At 45.7% G+C, this 18401-nt stretch overlaps 1 protein-coding gene across 2 annotated transcripts in view; it reads right to left on the reverse strand.

Annotated features, from left to right (window-relative positions):
- Positions 1–18374, reverse strand: part of GNPAT (glyceronephosphate O-acyltransferase) — a 53287-nt gene extending 34913 nt beyond the window's left edge. The window contains exons 1-2 of one of the 2 annotated variants that reach the window (XM_005291250.5): positions 18238–18374; positions 2858–3046 (exon numbers count right to left, since the gene is read on the reverse strand). In XM_005291250.5, coding sequence (XP_005291307.2) covers positions 2858–3046; positions 18238–18288 — 240 coding nt within the window. In that variant the 5' untranslated portion in view covers positions 18289–18374. Of the gene's footprint in view, positions 1–2857; positions 3050–18237 lie in introns of both variants that reach the window. The other variant, XM_005291249.5, reaches the window with a different exon arrangement.
- Between the last annotated feature and the right edge of the window lie 27 nt (positions 18375–18401).

An 18401-nucleotide genomic window follows, 5' to 3' on the forward strand; every position in this document is an offset into this window, starting at 1 on the left:
GAGCGCATATCTCCTACAGCAGCTAGTTACTTATTCCATAAAATTAGAAAACAAGAAACCCTATAAACCACAAAAATCATACAAAAACTAAATCAAACAAATGCAACTCAGCTCATACCCTGAAACTTGCTAGACCAGCTCCAGCAAATTGCCAGGGGAGAAAATTCCAAAGATGTGGGGTGGCTCATTCAAGTGAGTAAGTTTTCTCCACTCAAACAGGAGGTTGTTGTATTCTATACCAGCTGTAGCTGGTAGGTATATTCCCAAAACAGCCCCAAGTAGAGCGTCTTGCAATAGTCTGAAGAAGAAATGTTTGAAACTGGACTGTAACTGGCAAGATCATTAACCTCCAAGGATAAGTCTACATTGCAGCTGGGAGTATGCCTCCTAGACCTGGTAGACAGACTCAGGCCAGCTCTGCTCAAGCTAGCATGCTAAAGTAGCAACCTGGACGTTGCAGCAGGGGTAGCAGCGCGGGGTAGCCGCCCAAGTCCAAGCTCACCGATCCCTGGGTCTGAGGTTGGGTGGCTAGCCCAAGCCACCACCTCCATATTACTATTTTTCGTTCACTAATTCAAGCAGAACTAGTGTGAGTCTGTCTCCCTGGGCTGGGAAGATTGCTCTCAGCTGCAGTGGAGACATACCAAGTGCTTTGAGGGGGTGGGGGGTTCTGAGCAAGGACTTCACCACCACTTGTTTCAGCATTGCTGGCAGCTTGCCCTCCTGAAGGGATGGTATTGAAATTAGAGGAGGAGCTGGTAAGTAACCCTTATGTTTCAGCTGCTTAACACTTTCCACTATAAAAATAGTAACAAGAATCTTTTAGAAAGAAACTAACAGCTCCATGGTTTGCAGCAGGCCTTTAAAATGCATCTGGAAAAAGCCGTTGAGCTAGAGAAGGTCATTTTCTTTGTCTCATGAAATTCCATGCAGGGTTAATATAAGAACGGCCATATTGGGCCAGACCAATGGTCCAGCTAGCTCAGTATCCTGTCTCTAATAGTGGTCAGTGCCAGATGCTTCAAAGTGAATGAACCAAACAGGGCAATTTTGAGTGATCCCTCCCATCAACCAATCCCAGCTTCTGGCAGTTGGAGGTTTACAGACACGTGGCGCATGAGGTTGTGTCATTGACCATCTTGGCTAATAGCCATTGACGAACCTATCCTCCATGAATTTATCTAATTATCTTTTGAATCCAGTTATACTTTTGGCCTTCACAACATCTCCTGGCACGAGTTCCACAAGTTGTGTGAAGAAGTACTTCTTTTTGTTTGTTTTAAACCTGCTGCCTATTAATTTCATCAGGTGACCACTAGTTCTTGTGTTACATTAAGGGATAAATAACACTACCCTATTAACTTTCTCCATGCCATTCATGATTTTATAGACCTATTTCATAACCCACTTTAATCATCTCTTCTCTAAACTGATCAATCCCAGTCTTCTTAATCTTTCTTCAAATGGAAGCTATTCCATATACCTCTAACCATTTTTGTTGCCCTTCTCAGAAAATAATATATTAGAAATGGAAAAAGTACAGAGATGAGGTAACCAGAACTGCATGTAGTATTCAAGGTGTGGGCATATCATGGATTTATAGAGTGGCATTAGATACTTTCCTGTTTTATTACCCATCCCTTTACTAATGGTTCCTAACATTCAATTAGCTTTTTTGACTGCTGCTGCTGCTGCTCACTGAGCGGATGTTTTCAGGGAACTAGCCGAGATGACGCCAAGAATCTCTTTCTTGCGTGATAACAGCTAATTTATACTCCATCATTTTGTACATATAGTTGGGATTATTTTTCCAATGTACATTACTTTGCACTTAGCAGCACTGAATTTCATCTGCCATTTTTTTTGCCCAGTTTAGTGAGATCTCTTTATAACTCTTCACAATCAACTTTGAACTTATCTACCTGGTGTAATTTTGTATCATCTACAAATTTTGCTATCTCACTGTTCACCCCCTTTTACGTATTATTTTATGAAGATGTTAAACAGCACAGATCCCAATACAGATCCTTGGGAGACCCTACTATTTATCTCTCTCCATTGTGAAAAGTGACCATTTATTCCTACCCTTTGTTTGGTTAGCAGTTATAAAGTGTTAAAAACTGCCATTTTCCCTACATTGCCATTTGTTCTTATTACTATCCCCTCTGTGGAACTAATACATTATCCAAGTGTTCTACCCCACCCGGGAGCACCAGACAGGGCAGGAATTCCTTTCACTTCTCCGGAGGAGTGGGAGGGAGGCAGCCAAGCCAGGTTCCCACTGACAGCCTCCTGGATCCAGCAGCCCACCCCAGTCTGGGATAACTGCCTTCTCTTGCTGCCAGCTAATGCAGTGAGCTAATGTAGCTCAAGCAGTAGCAGGCTGTGCTGAAACGCTGAAAGTTCAGGCTTCAAATCCTGATGACGACGATGATGCATGATGGGAAGGAGTTGTTACAGTTGTTTTTTAAAAAAAAATTCCAATTTGTTTTTAGCATTCTCCTTTAAAGAAAGCTAGGAAATTACATTAAAATCTATGCTTATGCATTTCATAATGTTGCTTTTTCCCCCCCAAGACCCATAAAAAGAGTCAAGCAGAGTGGATAAACAGTGGAACATACTGGCATGCCTGCAAAATCAAAACACTGCTTGGAGATCATCTACCATACCCCTGCGGGTAAATCAATGTATTTATTTTGCCTGCTAGCAAAGTGTAGTGTTCAAGTTCTTGATTTACTGGTCTTTCCAACAACAAATAACCTGTTTGACAGAGATCAGAAAACGGATTCTCCCCTCCCACACAATGTCTATCTGGATTTCACCTACTATGAATTAGAGACTCCGTGTTCGGTCTCACCTGTTTGATAACATACTGAAGTTGCTCAGACTGCAGAACACTATCTTTAATGGCACTTGGCTTGCAAGCTGAAAGTCCTTTGTAAATGACAGGAGTGTAACATTTCATTGCATATCGCAGGTCACTGGACTGCCGTCTCTCCTCCAAGATATCTTCAAACTCATCCCTTTTCTTTGATGTGAGTTCTTTCTGCTGGGAATATGCAAAGACAGAATGAGACCATATCTTAAACCAGCCAATGGTATTCTTAGATATATCAGGTAAGCTTTATTCAGCTGTCATGTAATATTTTTGCAATGTTTATTTGAATTCTTGAACAAATTCCCATGCTTTGAGTGCATATACAAATATTACATAGATTTAACCTTCCCCACCAAAAAGAGCTTGGCAGAACAAATGGGCTTTGAAAGTCGACAGGGACCACAGCAAAAGAGCCTTGCCTCCAGCATCTTCTTAATTAAGCTAATGGGTTGTGACTTAAGCACTTCTGATTTCAACTGTTACAATTACATGCAAGGAATGAAGTGATCTCTGTGATATCCAAGATGCAACCCATCTAAGGCTAAGGATAAAAATTAACACCTGAAATTATATCCCAAATCAAACTGGAAGACAATGCAAATCAGGGAACATATGTGTAAAAGGAGTCCTTGAAGGAAACACCCTTTACCTGGTGCAAAATGCGATGGCCAGTTTGTTAAAGTTTCTGGGGCGCTTAAAGCTAGGCTCATGCAATATATATTACATTTATCCATCTGGAGGTGAGAAAGGCATGGATCACCATGGTAAGCTCCACATATAAAAGAAAAGGACCTGACCTCCCTCTGGCCAAACACAAATAATAAATAGGTTTTTCAGCCGCTGATATTAACTCAGTATCCTGAAGCAGCGGTGGATCCAACAAGACCTCAGGGAGAAAACCTGAATGACAAAAGGCATTTGTCTTCCATTTGAGTCGGCTATTTTCTATACCAATAGCTCTGGCTAGTCCCCTTAGTCTTGCTGGGGCTGTGTTTCAACCATCTTGAACCTATCCAAACTCAAGCAGCAGCAGCAGCAGCAAAACACTAAGAAAATCAATTAACTGCATCAGCTGGACTCAAATGAAATGGAAACATAAAACTGACAGTCATCTGCACATTGGAGATATAAGACTTCATGTTGCCTCAATGTATCCCACAGAGGCCTCACAAATATGCTGAGCAAGAAGCATCATGAGATAGAAGTCTGCAGCAACCAACACAAGAGGACCCTTGAGGCAGACAGGCACCACTTTCTGTGCTCTCTTGGCCAGAAAAGAAGTCACTCATCCCTGCCAGTGACCACAGCAACACCTTGTGGGCAACACAATCAAAGGTAGCTCACAGACCTAGAAAGGCATGGGTCCAACTTACAGTGGTGGCCTGAAGAAGAGAGATATAAATGTTCCCATGTTGTATTTAGGAACTAAAATAGTATATCTATTCATACGACAAAACTCACCATATAGCCTGCACCCAACTTTTCTGCCTGTATCAGGTATATGGGAACTTCAAACTAACCTGACAGAGGTGTGTATACTGTCAACTCTTTGTTCGGGGGGGGTGGGGTGGGGGGAAGCTATATTTTCTACCAACACCACTAGGCACATGATATACCAAAGGGCACAGTAGCCTCCTGCATGCATCCCAAACTCGCAGCTATCTCAGTACTGCAGTAAAACCCCCAGCTGCTCCTGAAATAGGACTTGATTCAAGTCCTCTGAAATCAATGGGAATCTTTCCAAGACTTCAGCGGCCATGGACGTGGCATAGTCCCCAGGACTTTGTTCAGAATGGAAACCATGTGTCAGGGGTGTGCAAATCGTAGAAGTCCCAACTATATTGAGATTGCTGGCAGCTACTATCTAAAAAGTAATAAAAAAAAATACTGTGTGAGATGTGGCTAAATTAACCTTGCTGTTAGAACCTTTACTCTTGCAACTTTGAATGCAAATAAGGAAAATGTAACTAATGTAACTACTACTGTAGTTTTTGCATTTTGTTTCTTTTTTTTTAACATAAAATAAAAATAAAGCAAAGTGCCTTAGGCTATGGCACTATAGAGATGCACAACTGTGTTGGCACAACTCCACAAGTCTTAAACTGCACCAAATGATAGTTACACAAAAATCTGAAGCAGCAGCATTATACAGCTATTACATAACTCAGATCTGTGCAACATTAAAGTGTTGCAGATATTATGAAACTAAAGTCTAATAAAATTGTTTTACTGTGTTTATAATGAAAGCAAGTTTACAGTTGTTTACTACTATGTTATTTCAAAATCCATTTGATCATGCTTACCAAACTCTTGCACATAAAGGTGAAGTTCTGGGAGATTTTAAAGTTCAGCCATTCAAGCTACTTGTACACAAAACAAAAGCTTGATTTTTTACTTAAATGAAACAGAAGTATAATTTTTTTTCCACCTGCTTATCTAATTTCACTGGTCTACAATTTTTGAGAAGTCGTCTGCTTCAGAGAGAAAATGTGCTATTTATTATGTATTTTGATGTGCTGAATTCAAATATGACAATTAAAACAACTAATTGGCTACTGTTTCTAAGATATTTAAGTTTTTACATTTTATGTCTATGTATATTGTGTAGATAGTAGAGTTTTAATCATAAATTGTAAACCTAGGTCTTTTCATGTGTTTATGGTTGCTTTACATGATAATATTTCACCTGTCCTGTTTATGTAACACTTTAAAAATCAGCAAAAGGGTTATATAAATAAAATTTATTATGAAACAAAAGGCAAAAAACTATTATGTACATAGTTTAGTCCTATTCAGTGTCTAGTCGGCGCTTCTTGGCTTGTCTCTTGTATTCATTAAATGGAGCATCTCTTGTCACTGTCCAGCAATAGTCTGCAAGCATTGATGGGCTCCATTTGCCCTGATAGCGTTTCTCCATTGTTGCAATGTCCTGGTGAAATCGCTCGCCGTGTTCGTCGCTCACTGCTCCGCAGTTCGGTGGAAAAAAAATCTAGATGAGAGTGCAAAAAATGTATCTTCAGTGACATGTTGCAACCAAGGCTTTTGTATGCCTTGAGGAGGTTTTCCACCAACAACCTGTAGTTGTCTGCCTTGTTGTTTCCGAGAAAATTTATTGCCACTAACTGGAAGGCTTTCCATGCCGTCTTTTCCTTGCCACGCAGTGCACGGTCAAATGCATCATCTCGAAGAAGTTCACGAATCTGAGGACCAACAAAGACACCTTCCTTTATCTTAGCTTCACTTAACCTTGGAAATTTTCCACGGAGGTACTTGAAAGCTACTTGTGTTTTGTCAATGGCCTTGACAAAGTTCTTCATCAGACCCAGCTTGATGTGTAAGGGTGGTAACAAAATCTTCCTTGATTCAACAAGTGGTGAATGCTGAACACTTTTCCTCCCAGGCTCCAATGACTGTCGGAGTGGCCAATCTTTCTTGATGTAGTGGGAATCTCTTGCACGACTATCCCATTCGCAGAGAAAACAGCAGTACTTTGTGTACCCAGTCTGCAGACCAAGCAAGAGAGCAAAAACCTTCAAATTGCCACAAAGCTGCCACTGATGTTGGTCATAGTTTATGCACCTCAAAAGTTGTTTCATGTTGTCATAGGTTTCCTTCATATGGACTGCATGACCAACTGGAATTGATGGCAAAACATTGCCATTATGCAGTAAAACAGCTTTAAGACTCGTCTTCGATGAATCAATGAACAGTCTCCACTCATCTGGATCGTGAACGATGTTGAGGGCTGCCATCACACCATCGATGTTGTTGCAGGCTACAAGATCACCTTCCATGAAGAAGAATGGGACAAGATCCTTTTGACAGTCACGGAACATGGAAACCCTAACATCACCTGCCAAGAGATTCCACTGCTGTAGTCTGGAGCCCAACAGCTCTGCCTTACTCTTGGGTAGTTCCAAATCCCTGACAAGGTCATTCAGTTCACCTTGTGTTATGAGGTGTGGTTCAGAGGAGGAGGATGGGAGAAAATGTGGGTCCTGTGACATTGATGGTTCAGGACCAGAAGTTTCATCCTCTTCCTTGTCTGACTCAAGTGAGAATGATTCTAGTGCATCAGGAACCGGCAGTCCTTCTCCATGGGGTACTGGGCGTATAGCTGATGGAATGTTTGGATAATGCACAGTCCACTTTTTCTTCTTTGACACACCTTTCCCAACTGGAGGCACCATGCAGAAGTAACAATTGCTGGTATGATCTGTTGGCTCGCTCTAAATCATTGGCACTGCAAAAGGCATAGATTTCCTTTTCCTGTTCAACCACTGGCAAAGATTTGTTGCACAAGTGTTGCAGCATATGCGTGGGGCCCACCTCTTGTCCTGATCTCCAATTTTGCAGCCAAAATAAAGGTGATAGGCTTCCTTAACCATAGTGGTTATACTGCGCTTTTGTGATGCAAAAGTCACTTCACCACAAACATAGCAGAAGTTATCTGCATTGTTCACACGAGTACGAGGCATCTCTGCTCACTTTGGCTAAACAGAAATGTGTCCCTTTGCAATATCAAACACTGACAAATAAGAGAGCACGACACTGTATGATTTCTAGAGCGGATATAAGGCAATTTGTTCAGCAGAGTGATGTAAGCTTCGTTATGATTGCATCATCCATGACGCAATTCATATCATGTATGATGCAATACCAGCTTCAGATTGCATCAGTCATTGTTTTGCCTAAAAAGCAAGTACTGTCCAAACCCAGTCATAGATTTATTCATAGATCCAGTCAAAGACGTATTTTAGTCATTTCTGGTTTAAATTGAGATCCCTTCCCTTTATAACTCACTTATCCTCCGCCATTCCCAAGTCAAGGGTCGCATATACTGACCCAATAGCATATCTTGAAAACTAGAGCCAATCAACAATTTTAAGCATCATTTTCGTTCTCAGTGACCCAGAATTAGTAAAGTTTGACTACATTTATTTCAGAAGCATTTTGGCTGTAGAGCAGTGTTTTTTAAAAAAAAGCAACAGATTTTACGCAATCTATCCAAAGCCACTCGTATTTGTGTAAAGACCAAACACGAAAAGAACGCATCTTCACTACCCGCCGTATCGGCGGGTTGCAATCGATTGATCCCCGAACGCGCTCACCGTTGACTCCGGGACTCCACCAGAGTGAGCGGCAGTAGTGCAGTTGATGGGGGAGCCGCACACATCAATCCCGCGCCGTCTGGACCCCAAGTAATTCGATCCAAGATACTTCGACTTCAGCTGCGCTATTCGCTCTTGGATCGATCACTCCCCCCCCCCCAGTGTAGACCAGCCCTAAGAACATATGTGCTATGACTGGTATTAGCGTGTGTAGTGTGTCAGCTGTTGCCACTGATCTCTCTACATCAATCCTCCTGCTCAAAAATAAAGCAGGAAAAGAAGAATCTATAAAAGGGGCTCCAAGACCTAAAATGAGAACAGCAGGGGGGTGAGGAGGGGAGAGGATAGGGCATAGCATAGTGCTAGTTCATATATTAAATATATGTAAAATGACAAAATATATTGGTACATAAATATAAGTTAAAGTGAAGTGTGGCAGCAACCCTCAGAAACTCTCCACAGTGCTGTGGAGTGGCCTGGCCAAGAGGGGAACCACAGGGGTGAGAAAATCTTCACTTGTTCTTGAACTCAGAGCCAGGAAGCAACAGCCGGTGCCCGGGCATATCGGAAGAGGGAGTCTCCATGAGCACAAAGAGCAGTGAAAGGGCTTTTGTTGCTGTTATAGATGGCCAGGAGATGGGAGAGAAGGGGCCGATCTTCAATTCCCAGGACGCTTGCATGGGGACTTTTCGTGGGAGTGGGGAAGGGCAGTCTTCACTTCACATGCCAAACTCTGATGGTACCAGGGAGTGTTAGGCACAGATGATAGAGAAATCTGCACTCGGAGGGACCATCCTTGGGGCCAGGAGAAAACTCCCATCTTTTCCATAAAGCCAGAGAGCAGCTGCCAAGTGCCTGTGAGGGTCTCCCTCCCAATAGCCTGGGAGGTGAGAAGCAGCTGCAGGAGCCAAACAGGTGCAGAGGATTCTCTGAATCCTGCCACAGGCCTAGATGGCTGAGGATTGATTACAGTGGGAGTCAAGTGAGAAGCACTGGGAGGCTGGGGAGGTTCCCCTTTACTCTTCTTCGGGACTAGAAGAGATGAGGAGCTCACTTTCTCTCCTTTCCCTGACTGCATTTGTTTTAGTCCAGATGGTGCTTCATGCTCATTCACAGCACTACAGCATAGTCCTCACCAGCTGTGAGCTTCAGGTCCACACCTACTTCTGTAATTCACACACAAAAAACTTCACTAACAGGGATTTAAGGTCTTAGGCCTTTAGTACTGTCCTGTGCTCCTCCTATACACAGCCACCCAGTCTTGGCTCCAACTTCTTTGATCCCTTCCTTAAGGAGCTCATCAGGGCAAACTCAGTACATTACCTCCCTCAGCATCTACCAACCAGCAGCAATACATCCCAGACCAATAGTCTGCACACAGCATGGTGATAGTCCATGGAACTGTATGACTAAGATTGCTGATTTGGAGTTGTGGTGGGCACAGTGTAAGTGGTAGGTTTGTATATTGAGGGCTATGGTACTGTTATATTCCTAGTTCCTACTGCTGTGCCGATAAGGGCCAAGTTAGGGTTGTGCTGTTGGGGTGTGCACTTCCTGGTTTTCTAATGTCTGAGTTTTGGGAACTCTTACACTCTGTCAGGGCATGAGGAACAAAAGGCAAGTGCTGAGCGCCTACAAGCTCAACTTCATGTTAAGGATTGTGTGTGTGTGTGTGTGTGTGTGTGTGTGTGTGTGTGTACACACATTCCTTGTTTTTTTCAGAAATTAGGAGCAATGAGGAGGCCACAATTAAGTAGGGGCAACTGCAGTATTAGTAACTCTTCTGAGTTTATCACAAGTCACACTATTTGGTGTCTCTCAAAGCCACAGCTTCTGGATTCATGTGATTATGTCAGAAGCTCAGCTTTCATTTTTTAAAACGTTAGTTTCTAGAACTAATGTTGGCAGAGAAAGACCTTGAAAATGTCAATGCTAAAGGCTCCAACAGCAGAAGATAAATGAAAAGAATCCAAATGGTTTCACTTTTGGGCTCATGATTTTTAAGCCACTCGTGATTTTTGGACATTTGACTCATGAGATTTGAACACCTGGGTTTGGAAATACTGCAATAGGAGAACAGAAGAATGGCGATACTGATCCACATAGCCCAGTATCCTGTCTCTGACAGTGGCCAGTCCCTAGCTTCAGAGGGAATGAACAGGGCAATTTTGAATGCTCCATCCCTGATCCAGTCCCAGCTTCTGGTAGCTGGAGGTTTAGGGATTCCTGGAGCATAAGAAGAAGAACAGGAGGACTTGTGGCACCTTAGAGACTAACAAATTTATTAGAGCATAAGCTTTCGTGGACTATAGCCCACTTCTGACCATCTTGACTAACAGCCATTGATAGACCTATCCTCCATGAACTTATTCTTTTTTTAATCCAGTTATAGTATTGGCCTTCACAATATCCCCTGGCAAGGAGTTCCACAGGTTGACTGTGCATTGTGTGGAGAAGTACTTCCTTATGTTTGCTGCCTATTAATTTAATCGGGTACCCCAAGTTCTTGTGTTATGTGAAGGGGTAATTAATGCTACCCTATTCACTTTCTCCACACCATTCATGATTTTATAGACCTGTATCAGATCCTCCCCTTAGTGATCTCTTTTCTAAGCTGAACAGGCCCTGTCTTTCTAGCCTCTCGCTGTACTGGAGCTGTTCCATCCCCCTAATCAGGAGGAAGGTGCTATAAGGAGATTACCTGGGCACTTCTTACAGTCCCTCAGATACCTCTGAGGAAATGTCCCTGCGAGGTAAGGGGAAAGCAGATGAGAAACCTCCATTTCAGTGACAAGAAACTGGACAAAAGGGTGACTGGGAAGAATCTCATCAAAGGATTAGAAGCAAGAGGGAGGGACCCTGCATTTGCTAAGAAGGGTAACAACAACTGAGCTGAAAAAGGAAAGGGAAACAGGAGCAGATGGCAGTGCAGAGCAAAGGAAGTGGATGGGCGATGCAGTAGTAACGAGGAGGAGCAATCCTTGGTGAAGCTGAAGTCAAGCGAGTGGCTGTTTGGGAAAATGGAGATCCAGACCTGAAAGTCTAGCAAGACGGTGAGGAGAGGAAGGAGGCTAAGGGGCAGAAGGGATGTCAACTTGGAAGCTGAAGTTACTGAAGATGACGGTGGAGGATTGCAATGATGAATCACTGCAGCACAAAGGGGAGAGCCTCTCTCTGTGCCAATGTGGAGCCCTACTGACTATAGTGGGACTACACATGGGCATAAGAATACACGGATCAAGTTAGTCATCACAGATTCAAGAAGCCATTCTGCTTTGAGGTTGAGTTCCAATCTCCTTTCTAGATTCCACACATCTTTCAGCTGTTCCTACATTTCTCAAACAAATTCCTGTTAGTCTGAAGTTCATGATTCTGTGTGTTCGAAGGAAGAGAAGAGATGGAGTAGATTTTTAAAATGTTGAACAAATTTTGCTGTTATTTGAATGGAGAACAGTTTATCCATATGTTCTAAATAATAAAAAATTGCATTAATTTAGGTACATCAAAAATTGGCTGATGCTAGAAATGTCAAACTACGCTTGTTTTGTAGAATCCTCACTAGGAAAGGGGGAACAAAAATCAAGTTTTACAATAAACAGTTTTACGATAAAAAATGCTAAAGCAGGGAATTTTACACATGTGTAACTGCGCTGGAGAAGCAGGGCAGATTCCGCAGTTAAAAGATATACTGCTTAACTGATCCACTTAGAATCACCCTAGTACTGCTATCCCACTAGACAGGCACAAGGTGTCTAAGGGTATGTCTACACTACGAAATTAGGTCGAATTTATAGAAGCCGGTTTTATAGAAATCGGTTGTATACAGCCGATTGTGTGTGTCCCCACATAAAATGCTCTAAGTGCATGAAGTTGGCGGACCGCGTCCTCAGTACCGAGGCTAGTGTCGACTTCCGGAGCGTTGCACTGTGGGTAGCTATCCCACAGTTCCCGCAGTCTCCGCCGCCCATTGGAATTCTGGGTTGAGATCCCAATGCCTGAATGATGCAAAACAGTGTCACGGGGGGTTCTGGGTACATGTCAGGCACCTCCCCCTCCGTCAGAGCAACGGCAGACAATCGATTTGCGCATTTTTACCTGGGTTACCTGTGCAGACAACATACCACGCCAAGCATGGAGCCCGCTCAGCTCACCGTCACCATATATCCTCTGGGTGCCGGAAGACGTGGTACTGCATTGCTACACAGCAGCAGCTAATTGCCTTTTGGCAGTAGACGGTGCAGTATGACTGTAGCCTTCATCAGCGATCTGGGTGCTGGCAGACGTGGGGCTGGCAGACATGGGGCTGCATTGCACACAACAGCAGCCCCTTGCCTTTTGGTAGAAGATGGTATATTACGGCTGGTATCTGTCATCGTCGTACTGCAGTGGCTGTCAATCATGGGCACCTGGGCAGTCTCGATGATGATGGCTATCAGTCGTAGTATGCTATTTTCTGCCAAGCGCCCAGAAGATGCCGAGGGCTATCAGTCATGCTGCACCGTTGTCTGCCAGCTTAAGATGTAAAAAATAGATTTGTTCTGTATTCATTTGTTTCCCCCTCCCTCCGTGAAATCAACGGCCTGCTAAACCCAGGGTTTTGAGTTTAATCTTTGGGGGGGCCATTCTGTGTGTCAGTTGTTTGTGTTTCTCCCTGATGCACAGCTACCTTTCTTGATTTTAATTCCCTGTACCTGTACGCCATGTCGTCACTCGGCCCTCCCTCCCTCCTTCCCCTGGTCCATCAGATACTAGTTTCGCGTCTTTTTTCAGACCAGGCGCCATAGCTAGCACTGGGATCATGGAGCCCGCTCAGATCACCGCGGCAATTATGAGCACTATGAACACCACGCGCATTGTCCTGGAGTATATGCAGAGCCAGGACATGCCAAAGCAAAACCAGGACCAGCCAAGGAGGCGATTGCAGCGCGGCGGTGAGAGTGATGAGGAAATTGACATGGACATAGATCTCTCACAAGGCACAGGCCCCAGCAATGTGGAAATCATGGTGTTACTGGGGCAGCTTCATGCCGTGGAATGCCGATTCTGGGCCCGGGAAACAAGCACAGACTGGTGGGACCGCATCGTGCTGCAGGTGTGGGATGATTCCCAGTGGCTGTGAAACTTTTGCATGCGTAAGGGCACTTTCATGGAACTTTGTGACTTGCTTTCCCCTGCCCTGAAGCACCAGAATACCAGGATGAGAGCAGCCCTCACAGTTGAGAAGCGAGTGGCGATAGCCCTGTGGAAGCTTGCAACGCCAGACAGCTACCGGTCAGTCGGGAATCAATTTGGAGTGGGCAAATCTACTGTGGGGGCTGCTATGATCCAAGTTGCCAGGGCAATGAAAGACCTGGTGATATCAAGGGTAGTGACTCTGGGAAACGTGCAGGCCATAGTGGATGGCTTTGCTGCAATGGGATTCCCAAACTGTGGTGGGGCCATAGACGGAACCCATATCCCTATCTTGGCACCGGAGCACCAAGCCACCGAGTACATAAACCGCAAGGGGTACTTTTCAATGCTGCTGCAAGCCCTGGTAGATCACAAGGGATGTTTCACCAACATCAACATCGGATGGCCAGGAAAGGTACATGATGCTCGCGTCTTCAGGCACTCTGCTCTGTTTCGAGAGCTGGAGGAAGGGACTTTCTTCCCGGACCAGAAAGTAACCGTTGGGGATGTTGAAATGCCTATCATGATCCTTGGGGACCCAGCCTACCCCTTAATGCCCTGGCTCATGAAGCCGTACACAGGCAGCCTGGACAGGAGTCAGGACCTGTTCAACTACAGGCTGAGCAAGTGCCGAATGGTGGTGGAATGTGCATTTGGCCGTTTAAAAGTGCACTGGCGCAGCTTACTGAGTCGCACAGACCTCAGCGAAAAGAATATCCCCATTGTTATTGCTGCTTGCTGTGCGCTCCACAATATCTGTGAGAGTAAGGGGGAGACATTTATGGCGGGGTGGGAGGTTGAGGCAAATCGCCTGGCCGCTGATTACGCGCAGCCAGACACCAGGGCGGTTAGAGGAGCACAGCAGGGCGCGGTGCGCATCAGAGAAGCTTTGAAAACGAGTTTTGTGACTGGCCAGGCTACGGTGTGAAACTTCTGTTTGTTTCTCCTTGATGAACCTTCCGCCCGGTTCACTCTACTTCCCTGTAAACCAACCACCCCACTCTCCCCTCCCCTCTTAGAGCACCGCTTGCAGAGGCAATAAAGTCATTGTTACTTCACATTCATGCATTCTTTATTAATTCATCACACAACTGGGGGGATAATTGCCAAGGTAGCCCGGGATGGGGGGGGGGGGGGGAGGGAAGGAAAAGGACACACTGCAGTTTAAAACTTTAACTCTTATTGAAGGCCAGCCTTCTGATGCTCGGGCAATCATCTGGGGTGGAGTGACTGGGTGGACGGAGGCCCCCCCACCATGTTCTTGGGTGTCTGGGTGAGGAGGCTATGGAACTTGGGGAGGACTGTTGGTTACACAGGGGCTGTAGCGGCGGTCTCTGCTCCTGCTGCCTTTCCTGTAGCTCAACCATACGCTGGAACATATCAGTTTGATGCTCCAGCAGCCGGAGCATCGACTCTTGCCTTCTGTCTGCAAGCTGACGCCACCTATCATCTTCAGCCCGCAACTTGCTCTGTTCATCCCGCGATTCAGCCCGCCACCTCTCCTCTCGTTCATATTGTGCTTTTCTCATGTCTGACATTGACTGCCTCCATGCATTCTGCTGTGCTCTTTCAGTGTGGGAGGACATCTGGAGCTCCGTGAACATATCATTCCGCGTCCTCCGTTTTCTCTTTCTAATCTTCAATAGCCTCTGCGAAGGAGAAACATTTGCAGCTGGTGGAGGAGAAGGGAGAGGTGGTTAAAAAAAGACACATTTTAGAGAACAATGGGTACACTCTTTCACGTTAAATTTTGCTGTTCACATTACACAGCACATGTGCTTTCGTTACAAGGTCGCATTTTTCCTCTTATAGTGAGGGCCTGCCGGTTTCGTGTGAGAGATCACTCACGCAGTGCCAGGCAACAGATTTCGGCTTGCAGGCAGCCATGGTAAGCCACAGTCTTTTGGCTTTTTTAACCTTCTTAACATGTGGGAATGGTTTCAAACAGCAGCGCCCTCATTTCCCATATCAAGCATGAATTGGGTTGGCCATTTAAAATGGGTTTGCAATGTAAAAGGAGGGGCTGCAGTTTCCGGGTTAACATGCAGCACAAACCCAACTAACCCCCCTCCCCCACCACACCCAATTCTCTGTGATGATCACTTCACTCCTCCCCCCACCGCATGGCTAACAGCGGGGAACATTTCTGTTCAGAAGAGCAGGAACGGGCACCTCTGAATGTCCCCTTAATAAAATCACCCCATTTCAACCAGGTGACCGTGAATGATATCACTCTCCTGAGGATAACAAAGAGCGATAAGGAATGGATGTTGTCTGCATGCCAGCAAACACCGGGACCATACGCTACAATGCTTTGTTATGCAATGATTCCAGACTACGTGCTACTGGCCTGGCGTGGTAAAGTGTCCTACCATGGCGGACGGGATAAGGCAGCCCTCCCCAGAAACCTTTTGCAAAGGTTTTGGGAGTACATGAAGGAGAGCTTTCTGGAGATGTCCCTGGAGGATTTCCGCTCCATCCCCATACACGTTAACAGACTTTTCCAGTAGCTGTACTGGCCGCGATCGCCAGGGCAAGTTAATCATTAATCATTAAACACGCTTGCATTTAAACCATGTGTAATATTTACAAAGGTATACTCACCAGAAGTCCCCTGTGTGCCCTCAGGGTCTGGGAGCACGCCTTGGATGAGTTCGGGGGTTACTGGTTCCAGGTCCAGGGTGATAAACATATCCTGGCTGTTGGGGAAACCGGTTTCTCCGCTTGCTTGCTGCTGTGAGCTATCTACATTACCTCCATCCTCATCTTCCTCGTACCCCGAACCCTCTTCCCTGTGTGCTTCTCCAGTGAGGGAGTCATAGCACACGGTTGGGGGTAGTGGTGGCTGCACCCCCTAGAATGGCATGCAGCTCTGCGTAGAAGCGGCAAGTTTGCGGCTCTGCCCCGGACCTTCCGTTTGCTTCTCTGGCTTTGTGGTAGGCTTGCCGTAGCTCCTTAATTTTCACGCGGCACTGCTGTGCGTCCCTGTTATGGCCTCTGTCCTTCATGGCCTTGGAGACCTTTTCTAATATTTTGCCATTTCGTTTACTGCTTCGGAGTTCAGCTAGCACTGATTCATCTCCCCATATGGCGAGCAGATCCCGTACCTCCCGTTCGGTCCATGATGGAGCTCTTTTGCGATCCTGGGACTCCATCATGGTTACCTGTGCTGATGAGCTCTGCGTGGTCACCTGTGCTCTCCACGCTGAGCAAACAGGAAATGAAATTCAAACGTTCGCGGGCCTTTTCCTGTCTACCTGGTCAGTGCATCTGAGTTGAGAGTGCTGTCCAGAGCGGTCACAATGAAGCACTGTGGGATAGCTCCCGGAGGCCAATAACGTCGAATTCCATCCACACTACCCCAATTCCGACCCGCTAAGGCCGATTTTATCGCTAATCCCCTCGTCGGAGGTGGAGTAAAGAAACAGGTTTAAAGGGCCCTTTAAGTCGAAAGAAAGGGCTTCGTTGTGTGAACGTGTCCAGGCTTAATTTCGATTTAGTGCTGCTAAAGTCGACCTAAACTCGTAGTGTAGACCAAGCCTAATACATTCTGGGCCTGATCCAAAGCCCAGTAAAATCAATGAGAGTCTTCCAGTGGGCATGAATCAGATCCTTTGACAACAAAGATATCTTTAAAGTAGTTTTGGTGTCCCATTCCCCCCTCCCCTCCATTCTCCTTCAAACAGACAAGATTAAGTGCAAAGACTAGCATTACTGTAATATTAGATTTGAGAAGTCAAACACTCAAAAGTCAGGACATTACAAAAGCTAGAGTTGCAATCATAACATCTTGTACATATCACAATATTGATTAAACAAACAGTAATACTGCAGGCTTCCATTTAAAAAGGAGGTGTTTGTATATCTGCAATAGAAACCTTTTAGTTGGTGATAGGGAATGTCATTACAATTTCATTCCAACTACATTTTTTAAGAATTTTGATGGAAAATAAGTCTCTTGTAAAGGGTATGGAACTGAAATAAGTAACCACCTTCAGATTTAGGAGCCTATAGAGATGTAGTTGATGAGAATCACAATTTAGTGAATGTTAATTAACATTTAGATGATAGTAAATTAGTGTTAATTATTGTCAATGTAAACAGCAATCATACTTCCAAATCTCTTTCTTGTTTGGACCTATTTTCTAGTGTGTGGGTGGTCAGATTAGCCTATAACAACATACAGCCATCTTCATACCAGTACCATATCTTGTCATTTATAAGGGTGCATTTATTACCTCATCCCAAAGTATTTTCCCCCTAGGCTATTAATTGTAAGATGCTATAGATACATTTTATGGGTTTTAGTTGTACTAGACATTTATATTCTGTCTGGGAAGCTGAGGCAGAGAGAAAAACCTATAGTGACTAAAAGGGACGAGAGGAAAGATTTCAAACAATCCTGAATGAGAATGTCAAACCAGAATGAGAAAGCAAGTCTCACTGAAACACACAAGCAAAACCATTAGAACAGAAGGCAGGAGGTTGCATTCAATAGTAAGATGGGGGGTGAGGGGGAAGGGGCAGGAAGAGAAGAGGACGACTAATTTCCTGCCTCAAAGAAAACCCCTCTCCACCTTTCCTAGTGGGAAGACCAGATGAAGAGTTTATAATACACAGCAAAATCCTGCCCGCTCCAGGAGAGAGCAGTTCCAGCTCCCCACTCTGCTGCGCCCGAGGGCTGGCAAACATGACCACGGTGGGTGCAACCACCCTCTACCAGAGGGGAACTGGCCGCGCACTGCGGGCTGGTAGCGGGCACAGCACCGCGGCTGAGCAGCCAAAGGGGAGCGCGGCCATTTGGCTCGGAATCGTTAGGGTTCAGAGTGAACGGTGGCGAAAGAGTCCCCTCGCGTGCGCTCTGCGCGGCGTCTCCGGAGCAGTTCAACTCGCCCCGGAGTCCGTGAACCGAACCGGACCGGGCCAGCACAGCCCCACCGCGCCAGGCGGCCCCGCAGCGCCCCCTTCCGTTCCCCGGGGTAGGAGACCCGATACCCGCCCCCCAAGCGGCTGTCGGCGGCGCCCCGGAGCCGGGTCGAGCCGAAGGGGTGGGCAGCCCGCGCCCCCGGCACTTACCGAGTACATGGGGGCCCAGAGCCGGGAGCGCCCCGCTGCTGCCGCCGCCATCCTGCCCGCGCTACTGCCGGGCTGAGCCCGCCCCGCTTTATCGGCCTCCGCCTCCACCTGGAGCGCCCATTCCCCCGCCCGCCTGCCTGCCTGCCTCGCTCTGTCTAGCGGGC

The sequence above is a fragment of the Chrysemys picta genome, chromosome 3 (assembly GCF_011386835.1).
Source record: "Chrysemys picta bellii isolate R12L10 chromosome 3, ASM1138683v2, whole genome shotgun sequence".
Classification (NCBI taxonomy): Eukaryota; Metazoa; Chordata; order Testudines; family Emydidae; genus Chrysemys; species Chrysemys picta.